Consider the following 20,530-nt stretch of genomic DNA (forward strand, 5'->3'; position numbering starts at 1 on the left):
TGGCGGCGGCGTGCGTTTGTGTAATGTTTTCAATGCTGTGTAATATTCCATTGTGTCAGTGTACCATAGTTTTCCCTATCCATTTATTTGTTGATGGGCCTATTCTTCCTACTACACACCCAGGCTATATTTCCAAGATAGATTTATTTGTTCTTTAAGCAGTCCATATGGCTTTTTTTTAAATATAGTTACATTTATTTTTTTTAATCGTTATTAATTTTAATGAAAATTTACAGAGACTTTGGATTTCCATTCATTGTTGCACTTTTCTCCCTGCCCACCTCTTCACCCTCCACCCCACCCCACCCCAGTACACTCTTCTCTTTGAAAAGTAAGGGAAAAATTCTTTCATTGTTTTGTTTTTTGTTTTGATATTTAAATTTTATTATTTTTGTGTGTGTACCGTCAAATTGGATCTGACTGGTACAGGACGTGATTGTCCCTCCTTCTCCAGCAGAGCATCTGGTGGATTTGAACTGCGCATCTCTGGGATTGCAGTGCAGCTTCCTGCCACTCTTTCATTGTTTTACAATCCCTCCCCCGAGGTCCACTCCACTAAGCAGCCTTCGTTCTAGACTCCTGTCATGACAGTAATACCTAATCACATATCCCTTTTAAACCATTTTCTCCCTCATCTGTTTCAATGCGCAGTACACATTATTTATCCCATATTTCTCAGTCTCCCCACAACCCCGATGTCAGTCCTGTTTTACAACAGTGGCACTATGCAATATTTGACCTTTTGTGACTGAGATATTTCACTCAGCATAATGTCCTCCAGGGTCACCCATTTTGTATAATATTTACTGAGTTCCCTGTTTTTCAATGCAGCCTAGTATTCCATTGTGTGAATATATCACAGCTTCTCTACCCATTCGTTTGTTGATGGGCACTTAGGTTGTTTCCAGCTCCTTGCTATTGTGAACAAAGCCACGATAAACATGGGTGTGCACTTATATGGTCTCTTTGGGGTATATTCCAAGTAGTGAATTGCTGGGTCACATGATATCTCTATTTGCAAATTTTTGAGAAAGCGCCATACCGCTTTCCACAGGGATTGCACCATTGTACACTTCCACCAACAGTGAATAAGGGTTCTAGTTTCTCCACAACCTTGCCAGTATTTGTTGCTTGCTGTTCTGTTAAATTTTGCAATTCTTATTGGGGTGAGATGGTATCTCATAGTTGTTTTGACATATGGCTTTGCTGTGCTGATTTTTTACCTCAAATTATAATATTTTTATTAAGAGGACCTGTGATAAATCTTAGTATTGACAACTCTAGTTTAAATGTTAAAGTAAGGCTTCAACCAGAGTTGTTTTCTCCCTATCATATCATCCCTATTTCTTTAAATATTTAGGCATTTTCAATATGTAAGTCTACTTCTCTTTTAAGCTCAATTTGTTGCTTGCATCTTTTGAACCTGTAGTAATATTTGGCATAAAAAAAGAGAGTATCCTCACAGAATCACACTCTAGGAAAATGCCTATAGCTCTGTGTTGTTGCAGAGCTTATAGAATCTGTTTATGCTTCTTATTTACATCTACTTACATAATTCTAATAAAATCTTTTTTATGAATATATTTATACCTTTCCAACTTTTAAAAATAGCTGTGTATTTACAATTAGATCACTAGCAACGTAGCATAATCATTATGTGTTTATTAATTCATTAATAATTTATGTGATTATTTTTTGTTGTTATGTGCCATCAAGTCACCTGTGACTTATAGTGACCCTTTGTATGACTGCTCAGAAGCTGCCTTGTCCTGAGCCAGTCTCACTGACAACTACACACCTACCTCCATGGCCCTAGTTACTGTATCAGTCCATCTCATCTGGAATCTTCCTTTCCTGCATTGTCCCTCTACCCTTCCAAGCATGATAATCCTTTTCCAATACTGGTCCCTCATGACCACGTGCCCAAAGTATGTGAGATGGAGCTTCAAAATCCTGCCCTCCAAGAGAAACTTGGTTTCCTCCTCTCCAAGACAGACCTATTTATTTTCTTGGTGGTCTATGGTATTTTTTTATTATCTAGAAAAAAATTTTGTTTGTGTTTTTAATGAATCTACTAATAACTTTTAATATTAGAAGACTTATTTGGTAAAGCTTTTAATGATTATTTTAATAAATTCTCTCTCTAGCCACGCTTAAATTGCAGTAACTCATTTACTCAAACGGGGAGAAGACATCAAGAACCTGCCAGATATATTTCCTTTGGTGGTAATCTGATTACATTTTCACCTCTAAGACCCCTCAATGGAGAACAATCAGAAGAATTTTGAATTTAAAAGCAAGTGAAAAGTTTTTCTTCATGTTAATAATGCTGTTTATATAGTCTTAGAAATACGAAGGATCTGGAAACTATGGATTTGTCATCGCAACTATTCAATCTCTTTACATATTGTCATGTAATTTCTTAATATGTCATGTTTATCAGTGTTTTAGATAATATTGTTTCTCAATGGAAGTTGGAATATTTTGTTTATTAACTACACAGAATGTATAAGCCTAAAGCTCAGTGTTATGGAACATTCTTTCATTAAGGCTGAATAGGTTTTGTACATTTTATCTTCCAATGTGTATTGAAGTCCTTTAATTGAACTTTCTGTATTCTGAAGTCATTTTATATGCTGCGGTTAAAAGTGATTAAATTACTAGAAATGGTCATTAAATTCTTGCATTTTTCTGGTTGTTTTTTCAAGCAGTTTTATGTTTCCATGAGTATTGCTCACATAGCACAGAGTTCGTATATGTCCTTTGCCCTTGCTCACAGTTTCATCTGGTCCTTTAATAGCCCATTAATGAATAACTCAAGCAGTCCGTGCTGCCCAGAAACATAAAGGTGGCTGTGTACCATTGAGTTGAAACTGACCCTTAGCTGACCCTCCAGTCGGTTTTCAGAGGCAGTAAATCACATGGGAGGAGCCAGCCCAGCTCTCTCCATGGAGCAGCTGGTGAATTCAAGCTGCATAACTTTGCACTGGCAGTGCACTTCCTTATCATTAAGCCACCAGAAGTCCCTTTGGGTTTGCAGTACAACTCCTTACCACTGTTACAGCTCCTCACCAGAATTCTCTGATCTGTCCATAGCAATATATAATCATTTAGAAAGCTTCTGACTGTAAATAATAAGGAAAATGCACTCAGACTAGGTTAACAATTGAAGAAATGGTTTTCTAAATCCTGTTATTCCAGGAGCTTTATAGTTCACAGCTCAGTGATAACAAGGTTTAATCTTCTATACCATTCATTCTGCCAGCCTTGGTGTTGGCTTCTCTTTAAGTGTGGGTTTTTGTGTGATCATATGACTATGAATAACAATTAGAGGTACATCCTGCTACATCAGTCTACCTGCATCAACTAATGCCACATTCCCACCTGCCACTTCAAGAAAAGTCAGGTCCGCAGGGAAATTCCATGCATTAGTTGGCTTAAACTAATCAGGATTCTCTTGGATCAGAGATCATACCTGAATAAAACCGTAACTGTTGAGAAAGGGAAAATTAATAATATTAAATAATGTTAATATTGATATTATTATTAATATTACTACTACTACTACTAATAATAATATCCATGTTCCCTAATGGCTAAATAGTGTTTTGGGACTACTGGACTCTAGATTTGGAAGAAAAGGAACTTCTATTTAAGCCCTACTATAGAGTGGGCTCTTTGCAAACAATATTTCAGTTCACAGATAACCTTCAAGAGATGTAGTCACACTACTCATTTGATAGACCAACCAAGGCTCAGAGTATATGAGTAGTTTTATGCAAAGTCAAAGAACTAGAAAATAGACTGGAACATAAGCCAAGTTCTTGCTCATCTCCAAAGCTTTTGCTTTTCCATTTGGTCACTGGAATAAAAAACTAAAAGACGAGAGTGTTAAGAGTAAGGAGGTTGCGTATTTTTAAAATATGTTATGATGGGCTGTATGTAACCTTCTACTACTAGAAGACTTATTCCTTAAGCTGCTGTCATCCTATAATGAGCCTGCCTTAGCTAAGAGAACAGTTGCACTCAACATTACGTACACCTAGTTCTCCAGGGAAAGTTTACTCAGTGACTAATTGAAGTAGTTACTACAAAGACTAATACCATCTAGGGACAATTCTGAGGGATCATCCTAGCTTCATTGCTGTAGGGTAGGCTATGGCATCACTTCCCAACTTCTCCCTCAGCACAATTCTGTATTTTCTCTATAGGTATTGCTTGTAAGAGTGCACACATGCGCATACACACACACACACACACACCCACACCCCTGAGACCTCTTTGCTTCCTGAAAAACCTGAAAAATAGACAATTATCAATTTAAAGTATTTGAGAAAATGGTATTTTAGAAACAATAGTATAAACAAGTAATACCTTGGTCTTCTATATAAAGAAGTGGTGTGACTAAATCCTAGTTCTGAAATTTTAAAAATCTTTGGGCTTGCTAGTCAAAAAGGAAGAACAGAAAGGTGTGGCAAGAAGTTTAATGGAATAATTACATTTAATGCCTTTGAGTTGTATTGATGGAGAATACTTATCTACCATGGACTGCTAGGGGAGCCAACAGGTTTGTCCTGGAGAGGGTGAGACCGGGGCAGCTCCTGGGAGGCAAGGATTCTGAAGCTCTGTCTGATATACCTTGGGCATGTTGCAAGGAGTGACCGACAAGTCCTTAGAGAGGGACATCGTGCTTGGGAGGGTGTAGGGACAATGCAAGAGAGAAGACCCTCAATGAGATGATTAACACCGACTCGGGAAAAGGGGGTAGGTGTGTCAAAGACAGTGAAGTTGGCTCAAGATAGAACAGGTTTCATTGCTGTTTATGTAGGGTTGCTGTGAGTCTCAGGTGACTTGACAGCACTTAACAAGAAGCTGGCTATGGTATAAAGAAACTGCTTGGGTTTTCTCTGTACCAAGAGGTTTCATAAAAATCAAGAGAACTTACAAGAGAGTCTCATTGATATCAAATACTGATTTGAAAGAAATGAACTATAGTTTGGGGAAAAAATAGAACTAAAAACTGTCAGAAGAATATATATTAAAATGCCTTTGGTGCCTCCCAGCCACATGCCCATAGTATGTCAGACAGAGCTTCAAAATCCTTACCTCCAAGAAGAAACTTGGTTTCATCCTCTCCAGGACAAGCCTTTGGAAGCAGGAGTGGCATCCACTTCCTTAAACAACATGCCTCTGGAAACTCTATGAACTTTGAGAAAAAATAGTTACGGAAAGTCTTTAGGTCTTTTGTTGATAGGGTTGCTATGAGTCGTGCTCAACTCGACGGCAATCAACAACAACATACACTAATTATCTTTTGTGGTCACAGGCCATGTATGAATTAAGCTTTTCTACTTATTTTCTGATAAAACATTCCTTCACAAAAGAAAGAAAAATCTCTAGGAGGGAGGGTTGGGAGGTCAGAAAAGTGCAACAATGAATGAATGGAAACCCAGAGTCTCTGTAAATTTTCACTGAAATTAATAATAAATTTTAAAAAAGGAAAAAAAATCTCTATAGCATCTTCAGATTTTTCTAAAACTCTAGAATAAAAGATAAAGTAGATATGGTATTTATCTGTAACCATTTCTTTTATAAAAAATTTTTAGCAAGTATAGAAAATTTAGGAAGCCCTCTTTCAGCATATTATTATGTTTTATGTATATTATTGCTACATATTTTTTCAGTGAGTTCACTGCATTATCTGCACTAAACTTTCATTAAATGACACACAGATAACTCTTAGAATAAGAGGATTTATTAAATGATTTACAAGGATACTGATGGATAAAATATTTCACTCATAGTGAACATGAAGCTTTTACATGTGTATGGTTTATATTCATTTTCTTTTTTTAAAAAAAAAGTATCTGCCCCCTTGGAATTATATCATAGCATGTGTAGCACTGGTGAGGTCTATATCACCAGAAATTCCCAGTTTATTGATTTCATTAAGATTTTTCATCCGGTGATTGTACTGCAGCAAATGAGCATCATTGACTGCAACCTTGAAGTGGTCAGCCTCAGCCAGTACTTGTATCTGCAATGATAAATACACAGAAGTGTTAGAAATGCACACACATTTCAAGGGTGGTCAGCCTGAGCTCCAGACAGGCCACATTTCATCTTTATAAGTATTTATGGAGCCAAGTCAAGCCTGGATAAAAGTATTTACCCTCTAAAAAAAGAAGCTCTAAATTAATCAAAGATTTAAATAAGTAAAATTATTCAGTCTTTACATAGGTGAAGCCATAAAGAAAAAGATTAATAATTTACCTACATAAAAACTTAGTTTTGCTTTTTTTTTTTTTTCTATTTTGTCATTATCTTTTGTGTGTGTACCATCAAATCAGATCTCACTGGTACTGGAGATTACCCCTCCTACAGCAGAGCATCTAAGTGGATCCGAACCACACACCTCTGGGATTGCAGTACAGCTTCTTGCCACTAGGCCACCAGAACTCCCATAGTTTTGCTTTTTTTACCAGCCCCGCCCCATGCCCCACAAATGGCACTGAATTGTAGAAATGCGGATTGGTGTATGTTTTGTTGTGTATATCCTTAACAATAACAAAAATAAATAGTTCTTTTAAAACTTTAATTATCATTATTTTTATCGTAGGAGTATGCAATGAGGGTTGCAGAGTGGATTATATTTGGGGGTAGGGGGTGGGGTTTGGGGAGGTGCGTGGCAGATTGTGTACCAATGAGGGAGTTTTTCTTTTGCTTTTCAAGGAGAGGAGTAAAAGGGGGGGGGGTTGTGCGGGGAGAAGGGTGCAACAATGAATGAATGGAATTCCAAAATATCTGTAGATGTTCATTGAAATGAAAAATAACCTAAATTAAAAAAAAACAAAAACCTTAATTATCTTATGGTCTGAAACACTGAAATGTAAAAATAAACTTTAGGATGTAGTAATCCCCCAGCAGAATGTCAAATGCTCCAATGATTGTTAACATCCAGTTTTGGCAAGAGAAAAACATATTCTTCTAATAGATGTCTTAGTCCTGACAACCTTGAAAGGATTTGCCTACATCTTTACTGTTAATGGTCTTTGAATGAAATCATTCTAGGAAGTAGAGATTTAGAACTAAAGATAGTTATTGCCATTTTGTTGGTTTGGGGTGGGTTTGGGTTTGGTTTTGTTTTTTCATTTTCTATTTTCACACTCCGAGGGCTTGGAAATGATAGTGTGCTCTTGAATGGAGTTAAGAAGTGTGTCATTCTGGCCATGTTCTGCAGCCTGCTGAGACTAGTCCTCTGGGATGGGGATGAGATGTACTGGGAAGAACCCCAGGGCAGGTGATCACACTTATTTTAAATGCATTTTCATTTTAGACTGATTCTCCACAAGAAATACACAATATCAGTAGGTAATAGTAGAAAGAACTTACTTTGAATGGTTTGCCGCTTTCAAACGGGAAAACACTCTGTCTTTCTTCCTTTCCCCAGACGTTATCCTGCTTTGTATTGCAAACAATGACTCTCTTGTTGTCCTCATTGAAGCGTGGGTTAAAGTGGAAGGCAACATCATTCCCTCTCTTGAAATCTAAAGCAATTCTATTTTAAACCAAAGAGCAGAATTATTAAAATGATTAAAATTGTGCAACATTCACATCAAGTGAAGAACCCAGTTTTCTAAAAAGAATGTTTTCTGAACAGAAAACAAGCCAGAGAATAGTTTCAAACTAGAGAGAATCCCAGGCTATATACTCCAATTATTACCCTAATAATAGAAGTAAGGCAATACGTGATGACATTTTTTTTCATATGTGATGACTTTTCTTGCCTTTTGTCACATCCTTCCCATTCAATTCTTTTGACTAATTAATACTATTTACCACCTCTACTCATGAGCCCCTCTGAGGACTTTTATGCCATATATTGTAGATCGTAAGATTTAGCTCTTCCTTCCCCTGTCAGGTTGCTTTTAATACTTGTTATAGGCAAGATGGCTACAGACTCATTGTTATCCAGAAATCAAAGTCTTAGAAAACAGCAAGAATTGGTCATGTAGTTAATGTTCAGTATCCCAACATGAAAGTGTAATGTAATAGCAATAAATGCTGTTCTATTAGGGATTTTTTTTTCTTTTCTCTTTTCAAAAAGACTTAAACTCCAAGACCTTAGAAATGATAGCTTGGATGATGGCTTGAAATGATGGCCTGGATGGAGTTGAAAGTTAAGTGGAATTAATGAAAGTGGTGGCCATATTTTAAAGCAATGTCTGAGCTCTCCTAACAATGATTTCTGAAGTCTTGTGAATGACTAAGTACAGGCATATTCTACCCCAAATGTGTCTCCCAGTAATTAACTCACATAAAAAGATAACAGGATATGTACTTGATTAAATATCTAATAGCTGTATTTTCTCTCCAGTTAAAATTCAGACATAGTCATCTCTCTCACCTTAGCCATTTCCTTTTCATGAAGTTGCACACAGAATTTACAGGAACAAGCAACAGCCTTTTCCATTTACTACCGCTGTAACTGTCTCAACTGAGGTGACTTTAGATCTGCCAGTCTCAGTCTACATCTCCAGTGTTACTGGAACTCAAGTTCCCAGTGCAATAGCCCTAAGTAATGCAGAGACACTAGTGTGGTTCTGTATGTGTCAGGATGGTGGGAGGAGAATAGGCATTGACAAATAAGTGCAGCATATACAAGATACAGTATGCTGGGGTTTGTGCTGTGTTAGAAGGAAAGGTCAAAAGACAGGCACACTATGCATGACAGACACAGTATGAGCTGCATGGAAAAGGTCTGGCTTAAGATAGTGACTAACCACACAAAACCAGAGGAGGCTTTTGGGAAGTGTAGCAAATGGATATAAGACTATCAGATCAAAATCTGAGTTCTCAGAGGTGGTGGGAGATGGTTTTCTGTTAATCCACCAGGAACAAGATAACAGACACCCTGGCCCTTTAAGGATTCTTGAGTAAACCTGTGTAAATGGTTGACACTGCACCTTTACTTACAGACTTGGAAGAATTCATCGCTGCAAGAGCTTTAGCAATTCTACTGTGTGCTCATCATGTTAGGGATAACACACTGGATGGGTTCAAGGCATCCTTGCCAGTTAAACCAACTGCCACTGAGTCACTTTGACTTATGATGACCCAGTGTTGACCATAAGGATTTCAGTGGCTGATTTTTCAGAATTAGATAGCTAGGTCTTCCTTCTAAGACATCTCTGAGTAGAATTCTACATAGCAATCAAATACATTAACCATTTGCATCACCTGAGGACTCCTCTTCTTTGTTATGTGCCGTTGAGTATGTACAGCAGCTCTGAACGCTGCCCTGTCCTGAGCCAATCACTAATTCTAACACATCTACCCCCTTTACCCCAGTTACTGTATCAATCCATCTCATCCGGGGTCTTTCTAACCTGCACTGTCCCTCCCCGCTTCCAAGCATGATGTGCTTCTCGAAGGGCCTGTCCCTCGTGGCCGCATGCCCAAAGTATGTGAAACAGTGCTGCAAAATCCTAGCCTCCAAGGAGAAACTTAGTTTCTCCCTCTCCAAGACAGACTTATTTGTTATCTTGGTGGTCCATGGTGTGTCCAATTTGAAGGCATTGATGCTTCTTCTGTCATCCTTTGTCATCATTGTCCAGCTCTCTGAATGCAGCTTCTTAAAATCTTGGCTATGTAACACCTCTTGGGCAAATTATAGCACTGCTTTATTGGGAGGCCAGAGCTCATGGGAATAAAATGCCACACCCTGACCTGCCTCAAGAGCTGACAAAAAGAAAGTAGCATCTATCATTTATTTATTCCTTTTTACTCCACTCTTCTTCACTACCACGTCCTTTTGCAATAAGCTTATTATTATTCAAAGGGAGATGATGGTATCCCTGTGAATCTGTGGCTCTGCTGCCTCGCCCAGTGTGAAGAGAGAGAAAGCAGTAGAGACTGGGATCTGAGACTTGCCCAAAGGGGGGAGATTTTTATCAGAATAGACTGATAGAACAGTCAAGTTCTGAGATCAACTCCGAAGAAGAACCAATGGTATCTTTCTATTTCGCCCTAACTGTGATGAGCATCTGGATACGGAACACATGTTTGATCTTCAGATATGGCTCAGAGGCAGAGAGATAGGAAAACTGCATTGCAAAAGCTCAAACTTCTGCTTTATTAAGGCTTTGACCTCCTAGGAATGACCAGCAGAGTGTGTGTTCCTGGTTTTTCTCTTTGTCCTCACAAAGTAGAACTCTGCCAACAACTATCAATTTTTGAGATAATCCCATTCTATGATACAGCCAATATTCTAAATATGCAATTCCAAAAATCTATTAAAATTCAAATTACATTATTCTTTACTCAAAACCCAATTAAGAGATGTGTAGTTAATTTTGCCCTTTACCTGTTTGCATTGGGTTTTACTGTGCCCAGAATTGTTATCAGCATGCGAGGCATGACTCCTCCTGGGAAAGGCAGGTCATAAGGTACAGTCTGGAAATGCAAAATATATGTATCAATAAAGACTCTTGCTTTCTTGGGGGAAATAAAAAGAAAAGCTGGTTTTCAATCATTAATAACCTGTAAATAATGTATAATCCTAATTTGAGCCATTTGTTCAGGTTCTCTTTCCAGGACCTGAAAAGGTAAAATTATCTCTGAGCAGATGTTGTTGTTATGTGCCGGTGAGTCACCTGTGACTCACAAAGACCCTATTTTCGACAACCCTGAACCTTGCTCTATCCTGTGCCAACCTTACTGTCTCTCATACACCTATCCCAATTACCACAGTCACTGAATCAATCTATCTCACTGAGGGTCTTCCTCTCTTGCACTGTCCCTCCATCCTCCTAAGCATGATGTTCCTCTCCAAGAACTGATCCTGCCTTGCAAAATGTCCAGAGTATGTCAGATGAAGCTTCAGAATCCTTGCCTCCAAGGAGCAGCCTGGTTTCACCCTCTGCAGGACAAACTTGTTTATTCTCCTAGCAGTCTATGGTAAATTCTATACTGAGAATAAACCTTTAATTAATTAACTGATGGCAAAAGCAAAAAATATTCCCATTGTGAGTGCTGTAATTATTATCCATTCCAGTTATTATTACCAGTCTAACTGATAATTCCAACATAAATTATTCACTTAAGACTATTTAAAAAAAAAAAGACTTGAACTAGATATTGCAATCAAAGTGCATGTTTGTGCCACTCTTAAGATCCTTGTAACCTATTTCACTGTGGTTATTTCTAAACATCCAGGCCCATCTGTGAGGCACTGAGTCACACTCTGGGATATCTGGATTTCCATGACTTGTGAATCCTCTGTATTAACATGAAACTAACACCAGTGCTTCATGTACAGCAAGTACCCAATGACTACTATGGAATAAACACTCTTCAATCTATCCGTTAACTCTAGTGACCTAGTGCCGTTAACTCTGGTGACCTAGTGGGTAATTGTGCTATCAACTCAAAGGCAGGTAGTTCAAATCCATCAGCTGTTCCATAAAAGAAAGATGGACAATCTTCCATGAAATTTATAGCCTCTGAAAACCTGATGTAGGGTCAGTTTATAAATCTGTTCCAAACTGACAACACTGAACAACATTCAATACATTGTCTAGTTCACTCCACAGATATTTTTAACACCTTTTTCTAGGTACCATGAATATTCCCAAATTTTATCTCTTCGTGTTATGTTCTTCCCCCAACCTTAACCCCTATGAATTTATTTTCATTCTCAAGCGTTCAACTATCACCCCAATTTATCTCTTAGCCGAGTATTTCATTTCAACAGTCTGACTACCTCTTTTTATCCAGATTTCTGTCAGTACCTTAAATCCAACAGGTGTGAACTGGAATTATCGACCCTGCTCCCCTCATCATCAGTCCCCATTCCTGAGTTCTCAGTTTAGGCTAATGTTTTTTCATGTTCTAGTGGCCCAGCCTGGAATAGTCGGTATCACCTCTGACCCTTAGGACTTGATCACCAGGTCCTGAGCAGGAGGAAGGAATTCTTCCTCACAATTTTCCTCAAAGCACCCTCTTCCTCTTCAAAACCACCACAACTGTTTACAACTAATTTACCCATCTCTAGCGTAAGGCGCATCTCAATCATCCTGTCACTCACCCTGTGCTTCCTCTGGGCTCACCTCTAAGCGAGCTGCATAAGAGATCAAACAGTAACTTGTGGTGTCTTCTACACAGTGCTTCATGGTCTAACCTCATACAGTGAGCTAACTTTCCCATCTTCTTGCTGGACTAGACTAAATCTGGAAGGCAAGGTCTGTGTTTGAGATAGGTCTGGATTCCTCACAAAGATAATTTTACACTTAGAAGTCATTTTTATTCAATCCTTCAATTACAAAAACGTTTTCAAAACCAGATTACTTCTATATCTCCTCTCAAAGACGCTGGGTACATTATCTAACTTCTCATGTGTGAAATGGAGAGGGTGGCTGCAGAGTTAAATGAGGTAATCCATGTACATGCACACTCTGGTGTGCATTGAGTACTCAGTCTTTATAAAAATATTAACCATTAAAGCTGCCTTTCAGATTCCTTCAAAAGACCCATTAGCCTCTTTACACTAATTGACTCACTGCCATCAAGTTGGAACCAATTCATAACTGGCCCTCCAGAGGACTTCTGAGAGGCTGTACATTTCAGGGGAGGAAAGTCCCCTTCTCCAAGAAAGAAATGGGATTTGAACTGCCATTGGGGCACCATCTTTGGGTTAACAGTGCAACTTCTCATGCACCCTATCACAGTGCACATCAGTTCAATATGAGCAGTCATCTTTCTACTGGACCAACACACGTACTGTGGTGGCTTAGTGGTAGGGAGTTACACTGCCAACCCAAAAGTACTACGTTAAAATCCCTCAGCTGATCCATCGGAGAAAGACGGGCAATCTCCTCTCATGCAATTTATTGCCTCTGAAAACCCACTGGAGTGTCAGCTATGAGTCCATTCTGACTCAATGGCACACAACAACAATAGCAACAATCCTTGAAAACTGACAGCTCCAGTGTCCCAGACAATAGGTATTCTTCATGAGCTTTGTGCTGATCATAGTTAAGTACATGAAATAACAAACTCCATCTCACCAGTGGTCCTGCCGGGGTACCAAAGGGACCGGCAGCAGGGTAGGCCCCGGGAGCACTTGGCTGTCCAGGTGGGTAAGTCCCAGGTCCACTTGGTTGCCCTGGGTAGGCTCCAGGTGCGGTTGGGCCAGGATAAGCTCCAGGTGCGGTTGGGCCAGGGTAGGCAGCCCCTGGAGGTGCCTGGCCAGGGTAGGTGCCAGGAGGAGCCTGACCAGGATAAGCCCCAGGAGGTGCCTGGCCAGGATAAGCCCCAGGAGGTGCCTGGCCAGGATAAGTTGCAGGAGGTGCCTGCCCAGGGTAGGTCCCAGGATAAGCAGCTCCTGGGTAACCTCCTGGCCCTGCAGGCTGGTTCCCCCATGCAGCAGGCCATCCTTGAGGGTTAGGGTTTCCAGACCCAGACACGGCATCATTAAGCTAGAAAAGAAGAAATAAGATAGAAAACATTCACAAGACAGAATTACAGTGAAAACTGGAAAATGTGATCCATGAAGAACAGGGATAGAAGGAGGAAACGCATATCCACAAGTAATTGTTAACTATATAATAAATTTGACTCCAGAATTAAACTGTGGAATACGATATACTGTTGCCTGCCATCATCTTGGCCATGGAGGGCTGCATTTTTGTGATTTGCTCAAGTCAGGAACTATTTGTCCTCTATCTAAAAGCATCTCAACATGAGAAAAACAACTGCAAAAACCAGTTTGCTTAGTTCTGCTGCACTTCACTTTGCCTCCGTATTTCTCAGTTCTAGCCGGTGGAATCCGCCCTCCTTTGCCTCAAGCCTTTCCCATAAAAGGCACCTGTTCATGAGTCACCGGCGTGGCTTTCTTCCCAAACCTGATATTGAGAAAACAGGGCTCCAGCTCACAAACCCTCCTAACACAGTGAGTCCGGAGAAGGGGCTGTTGGGGGACAGCAGAGGCTGAAAAATTTGGTGGCGGAAGCAAAAGCCTCAACCGTCTCAAAATGTCTATTAGGGCAATAAGACAGAAAGAAAACACTTACCGAAAAACTGTCTGCCATTTTCCTGAAAGGCAAGTCTGGGGGGGTGGGGAAGAGAAAAAGATTATAATTTGATACTATAAGTTTTCATTAATTTCCATTCAAGTTACAAGATCGTTCTCTGCCCTTGTTGATCTGTGGGGATTCTTCTACTCAGAAACCCCTTTATTCCCAAGAGTTTACATAAATCAAGCATGTCAAACCATAAAAAAGGCCTCACCAAGGTGGGGCTCTTCTCCAGCTAGATGACTCAATCCTGTTTTAACTCTTAACTTTCACTGAATTCTAATCGCATTAGCCTGTGTTCTGAATGGTGGGCATTAGAGGCCAGATGATGCAGGACGGAGAACAAAGAAAAAGTCATGGCTTGTTTGGGGTCCTCTGTCACCTCCCTCTTGCTCTCTTCCTCCACTACCCTTACAAAGTGTATTCTACCACCCACATTCCCTTCCACTATGGCTTCACGCCTTCTTCCGGTTTTTAGGAGGAAAGTTGTGGTGACCAACATAGAAAGACAAGGTCTACCAGACATTGTGATTGTGTGTTGGCTTGTCCATCTGCACACATTTAGGCCTGCTCTGGGTCAGGCACTGTGTGGGCTCCAGTCCTAGCCATGAGGATGAGTAGCCAACATGAATATGGCCAGAGGATTCAGTCCGGCAGGGGAGATGAGAGTCATCAAAATGCAAACGAGAAAACAATGGATGCTGTGAGACAGGCAGTGACTCATAAAACTGGAAAGGTTCCTTCTAAGGGGGAAGGGTGCACCTTCACTGAAATGCCATTAAGCTAAGCTTTGATGGAGAGAGGTTTGGAAGTGGACCAATGAAGAAGGCAAGGATCTGAGGCGTGCTGCTTTTTGAAAAACATGCTTGGATGGGAGAGGAAGATATGCTTGATGTTCCAAATGAAGTCTGGCAATATTAATATTTAACTAAATAAAGTGAAATGAATCAGCAGTGTGGCGGAAAATACGTTTGGGTGGGGCACTCCCCAAATGAGTAGGTTTGAGTTGCCCAGAGCTGCCTCAGGGGCTCACCATATGACGTCATTCCTGCCTTCTCCTGTTTCTTCCCCTCTGCCAAATCCCCAAGTGCACAAGATATTTTCCACCAAAAAAAAAAAAAAAATTAAAAAAAAAAATAAATATTTCCCACCTGCTTGGGGCTTTGGCTGAGGCCTTGGTGATTTAGTGCATAACACATCTAACACATCGGGCTGCTGGCAGCTAGTGGAGGAGGCAGCACTGAGGATATGCTTTCTAATCTCATGATTGCTTTGCTCTGGCCAAAATCACTCATAATCAAAATCATCAGAATTCCTTTTTCCTTGATTTGCTACTTCGGATACTTATGCAATCACTTTAAGAAATAGCTTTGTCCCCAGGGGATCCAAAGAATGGTGTTGTCTTGGGAAGTCCAAAAAAAAAATGTTAAAAATTACATTTCTTTATAAAATCTCAAACCAGTAGACTTCCTCCTGGAACATACACCAGAGATTTTTCTGTTACCCGTTATTACTTGGGTTTTGGATACATCACTAACCTGGGCCTAGCAAACCTACTTTGAAGTACCTGGGCTGTCATCACAGCCATCTTATAAGATTTTATATTATAAGGAAATCACAGAGTCTGCCTCTAAGAGCTCACTCCACATTGCATCCACCATATCTCTTAGAAAGTTGCTTAATGAATAAAGCAAAAATCAGGGGTTTCTATACTTATGTTTCCTTCCCCCAAAAGGTTACCACTTCCCTAGAATAATAGTGTATTGTGACTTTAGGAAGAACTTTAAAGAAGAGTTGGCTTTGAAAAAGCCATATGGGAGAGTAAACTAAAGCCTTTTTCATTCTAGATACTACTAGAAAACCATATTGAATGTCAAGATGGGCAGGAAATTTTGTTTCTTGGGTGGTAGGAAGTCTTCTTCCATCCCTGGTTAACATACTGTGATAGACTGAATTATGTCCCCTCACATTATGTATTGTAAATTCTAAGTCTCTATGGTAAATCCCAATTGGGAAAGGGTTGTCTTTGTCGTGTTAATAAGAGAGGATCCATTGCCTTGGAACTGACTCACAGTGGTTTTCTGACTCACAGTGGAACTGACTCAACACTGGTTTTCTGAAGCTGTAAATTGCATAAAAGGAGACTGTCCATCTTTCTCCTGTGGAGCTGCTAGTGGATTCAAACTGTCAGAGAGATGCTGCCTTCGGGTTAGCAGTGCAACTCTCTATGGATAACACCACCAGAGTTCCCTTAGAAACAGGGTTAGTGTGCACCAGACTATGTAAGAAGTTAAACAAGCAAGCAAAGATGGGGAAGGCTGATGCTGATGCCAAGCTACAGAGAGATCTCCAAGGAATCACGAAATGGGCTGATGAGTCAAGATCTTCCCTCTACAGTAGACAGAAAGAAAGCCTTCTCCTCCTTTAAGCTGGTGCCTTGGACTTGGTTTTCTAGCTTCCTAAACCCTGAAAATAAATTTGTGGTATCTCTGTTGTAGGAGTACTTAGATAGCTAAAATACACACCAAACGGCCAGCAATAACTTTATAAGGATTTGACTTCATTTTAATTCTTCATGAATTTCCTAAGGGCTTATTCCCAACCTCAAAACCAGTGGCATTTCAGGATGTTTGGGCGCATCCCTGGCTTTAACAAGATGTTACTAGGCCCCTCTAACCACTTGTGATATAGAAACTTCTCCAGGCAGTGCCAAATATTCCTGTGGGCTACACCAGACTCAGGTGAGAACACATGGTCGAGATTGATTAGCATGTGTAAATTAATTAATATTAATAATTATATTAAGATAGATAGAAAGATAGATAGATAGATACCACTAACAAAACGGTAGTTTCAATTGTTAAAACTAGTTAAATTTGTATGTTGGGCCTCCAAAAATGTGACTTGAAGAGCAATCAAACCAAAATGTATTCAAAAGCTAATTCAATCAGAAACTCAGTCAAAAGGGGCAGTTACAAAATTTAACTATCATTCTTTTCAAAATCTTTGCTAAAGCATCATCACTTTATTTTTCAACCAAGCAAAACGCAGTTTGAGAAACAAAGCAGATTTCACTTTTTTCCCATTCTGTTGCCCATGTTTTGACATGTGCCTTGGATGACAGTTTGCACTGCATTGTGACACAGTAGATAAGCTCATTAGAATAATAACACCCTGCATTTGTGTGGTACTTTTCCATTTACAAGGCACTTTCACATACCTTAACTATTTGATTTTCCTAATAATCTTATTGTGATTGACAAGGGAAAATTAATATTTTCTAGTCACAATTAATTCTCCAGCAGGTTTTCTGAGACTGTAAAATACACCTGGGGAGACTGCCCATCTTTCTCCCAAGGGACAGTCAGAGAGGGTGAGCCGTGCAACACCCTACAGACTAAACCACCACAGCTTCCTTATTCCCATTTTAGAGGTGAAAAAATTAAGGCTCAGAGAGTTTATTGGTTGGCAAATCACACTGGCAAGCCACAGGCAGGCCAATGACCACAACCCAAATCTCCTGATTCCTAGTTCCAACTTTCCTACACAACTATAATCTCACATTTTGAGGTTTAAAAGTATAGTCTGTCAAAAGCATTAATCGTTTACTTTAAAAAATTTTTCTGTCTTATTTATACAGAACTATGCAACATGCTAAAACTAAACAAATTAAAATAAGACTATTTTTGTCAGAAAACTGACTCATTCACTGATGTTGAATACCAGGATGCCATTTTGCTCAGTCATTTTGCTAATTACAACCATATTTTAACCAATAAAGTGTACTTTTCCAAAAGCTGAGTGCACACTGTTTTTGACTGTGTCTACTTCCAAACAGCAGATCCTTTTTTGAAAAGGGTTCTTATACCTATTGCTTTTCTTTCTTTTTAAGTCAAGCTGGGCAACCTCAAAACTTATCTTTTTTTAAAAAAACGTCTTTCTTTTCAGATGTCTAGTTTCTGAAAAGGGAAACAATCAAATGTGATCGGCTTACTCCAGAGATAGGCAAATTCCAGCCTGGAATCAGATTTGGAGAGAGAAAAGGTGGGAGGGAGATGGGGGAGAGAGGAGGGGAGGGGAGGGGGTTGGGAGGAGAAGAGGGAGGGAGGGAGAGCGAGAGAAATACTACTTGGTCTCCACTTTGGGGAAAACTACACATTATCCTTTAATGTAGCTCTAGAATGAAGAATTTAAACATGAGTCAGAATGTAGACCATGTTAATTGGCTGTTAATTGGCAGCTTTTCCTTTTAATAATTAGTATCTATCTACTGCCTACACCCACCTAGCAATTAATGCAGGTCTGCCTGGGTTCCCAGGAACATTTGTGAAACTTCTGCTCAGTTTCAGAGCAGATCTTTCACAGGTGGCTGTTAATGCAAGAAGGCTATGAACCTGTTTCCTCAGGGCACTGTATCATCTGGGAACAAGAAGAGAAAAGAGGCAGTCTACTTCTTCCTCTTTGCTGACACTAACAGTCTGGCTTGGGGAAAGTCTACTTTCCAAAGCTGAAGTCAGAGAAGCTAGAGAGGGCTAAGAAACCAATCCTTTCCTAGAATTTCTTCCTCTTAGCAGTTCATCAGCATCAAAGGAAGTATAGTTATTTTATGCTTCTCAGTTACGGAATTTCCCCTCCCCCGCCCCCAATGGAAAAGCTAAACAGCAATTAAGAGTGAGCACATGACAAACTGGAAGTTATGTACAGCAAGCACCATTCTGGCAAGCTCTTCCACCAACCACTTGAAGTTAATAAGAACAGGTTCAGACAACAGGCACAAAGAGTTGCCCAGCTGCTCTCCACAAAAAACTGTCTCTACTCATTTAGGAGGGAAATGTTGTGCTTTGGATCTGTTCCTGTCTCAGTCCACAGTTTCCTAGCCTACTGATACAAAGGCCAAGAGAAGATTGTCAAGTTCTAGTGTATGTGTCTGACTAATGGGAGTTCTAGGTAAACAGAAATCTAAATTCAAGACCAGCATGGGTTTCTTCATTAACAATAGATCCAAAGTTTTTGTGATGAAGCAACAAAGTGTATCTGTTGTTCAACAAGCTCCAAGAAACCTTCAACAAAGAGAGATTCATCTATTCTGCTGGAACCATAAACTTTGGAGTCAGTCAGGCCAAATTCCTCTCTTCTGCTACTTATATAGCTTAAGGAGATAATTTTATAATACCTCTTAGCTATAAACATTCCAGGACCATCATATCTTTCCTTCTGTTGTTGTGATGTACCATCAAATAGACTAGGACTCATAGCGACCCTATGAACAAGGGGCTCTGAACCTTGCTCTATCCTGAGCCAATCTCACCATCTCTGACACACCCAATCTCATTGCCACAGTCAGTGTGTTAATTCATCTAATCTAGGGTCTTCCTCTACTGAGCTAACCCTCTACCCTTCAAGCATGATGTTCTTCTCCAAGGACTGGCCTCTCTTCTAGGATAGTCAACAAACAGTGAATAGACAGAACATCTCCAAACATGAATTCAAGAAGCAGTTCCAAATCTTCAAAGACAAGAATGAACCCCCAACAACTGAAGACTCCAAACTAAAAATTCAAAATCAATATCAAGAAGAATGGAATTTTTTTTGGAAAATAAATTTTTATTATTAAACTATGCCTTCCATGAGAATAAGCTTCTAATACAGCAAGATAAACTATAAGGCAAACAAATTAAAGTTCCAGGAATTAGGCACGATTTCCTCTGTCCTAATTTTGTGTTGTCATTAATATTTACCATTATCATTTTCTTCAGGAGCTCTGGCAGTTTGGTGAATAGAGAGTTGCTCTGCCGACAGGCAATTCAAATCTACCGGCTTGTTCAGCAAGAGAGAGTTAGGTTAACTGTGCGATTTATAGCCTCTGGAAACCTGCTGCAGGGTCAGCTATGAGCCAGCTCTGAGGTTCCCACTCCACAGCAGTGAGTGGAGGATCATTTTCTTTGGGATTACATCACAGCTTCTTATCACGAGGCCACCAGAGCTAGGATGATCATTTTCTCGAGCGCTGAGCCTGCCTTCTTTTCCCTTCCCAGAATCCTAGAAGCAGACCAAGTCATTAAGTCCCGCTGACCTCATTGTCAGCAGCAACCCAACTCCCTGGAGTCGCTTTACAAATTCTTCCACATTATCTGCAGAAGAATAGTTAACTCTAAAAAACTGGGTTGAAGCCTGAAACACAGTTTGAATCTCACTCCTTGGCATTGAACTCCCACTCGCCAGAGTAGAAAGCATTTTAGTACTTGTGTCTGAGCAACTGATAATTCTTAATATTCATAATCCTCACACACGTTTTAAAAGTCCCCCTCCCCCAGCTAAGGTTCTCTGGCACTGGGATCAGTATTCTGCCACTCCCTATCTTTCTCCAGCACAGTTCTGAGATCTTAATGCCCAAATTACCCAATGTGGGTAGGGATGAGTCACTTGAGTTGCAAAAAAGTCCAGCATTCCCGCGA

General features: G+C 39.9%; 2 protein-coding genes across 2 annotated transcripts in view; one reads left to right on the plus strand and one right to left on the minus strand.

Annotated features, from left to right (window-relative positions):
* The window catches only part of DLGAP5 (discs, large (Drosophila) homolog-associated protein 5), a 58,381-nt gene extending 56,093 nt beyond the window's left edge, over positions 1 to 2,288 (plus strand). Inside the window, exon 16 of the mRNA XM_006894370.1 lies at positions 2,148 to 2,288. Within this exon, the coding sequence (XP_006894432.1) occupies positions 2,148 to 2,288 (141 nt within the window). The remainder of the gene's footprint in view (positions 1 to 2,147) is intronic.
* A 3,593-nt stretch (positions 2,289 to 5,881) lies between these two features.
* LGALS3 (lectin, galactoside-binding, soluble, 3) lies at positions 5,882 to 14,090 on the minus strand. The gene is made up of 6 exons (XM_006894339.1): positions 14,073 to 14,090; positions 13,303 to 13,478; positions 13,068 to 13,212; positions 10,367 to 10,455; positions 7,393 to 7,558; positions 5,882 to 6,037 (listed from the first exon to the last, which is right to left on the minus strand). Exons 1-6 carry the CDS (start codon positions 14,088 to 14,090, stop codon positions 5,882 to 5,884), a joined length of 750 nt encoding a protein of 249 aa, XP_006894401.1.
* Between the last annotated feature and the right edge of the window lie 6,440 nt (positions 14,091 to 20,530).

The sequence above is a fragment of the Elephantulus edwardii genome, unplaced genomic scaffold, assembly GCF_000299155.1.
Source record: "Elephantulus edwardii isolate Elephantulus edwardi_28Jun2011 unplaced genomic scaffold, EleEdw1.0 scaffold00140, whole genome shotgun sequence".
Classification (NCBI taxonomy): Eukaryota; Metazoa; Chordata; class Mammalia; order Macroscelidea; family Macroscelididae; genus Elephantulus; species Elephantulus edwardii.

Coding starts and splice junctions, on each gene's coding strand:
- LGALS3 (XM_006894339.1), bottom strand. Junction 13,213..13,302: donor CCTCCTGGGGCTTATCCTGG/CCAGGCACCTCC, acceptor CCCTGGCCCAAC/CGCACCTGGAGCTTATCCTG. Junction 6,038..7,392: donor AAAGCGGCAAACCATTCAAA/GTAAGTTCTTTC, acceptor TTATCATTGCAG/ATACAAGTACTGGCTGAGGC.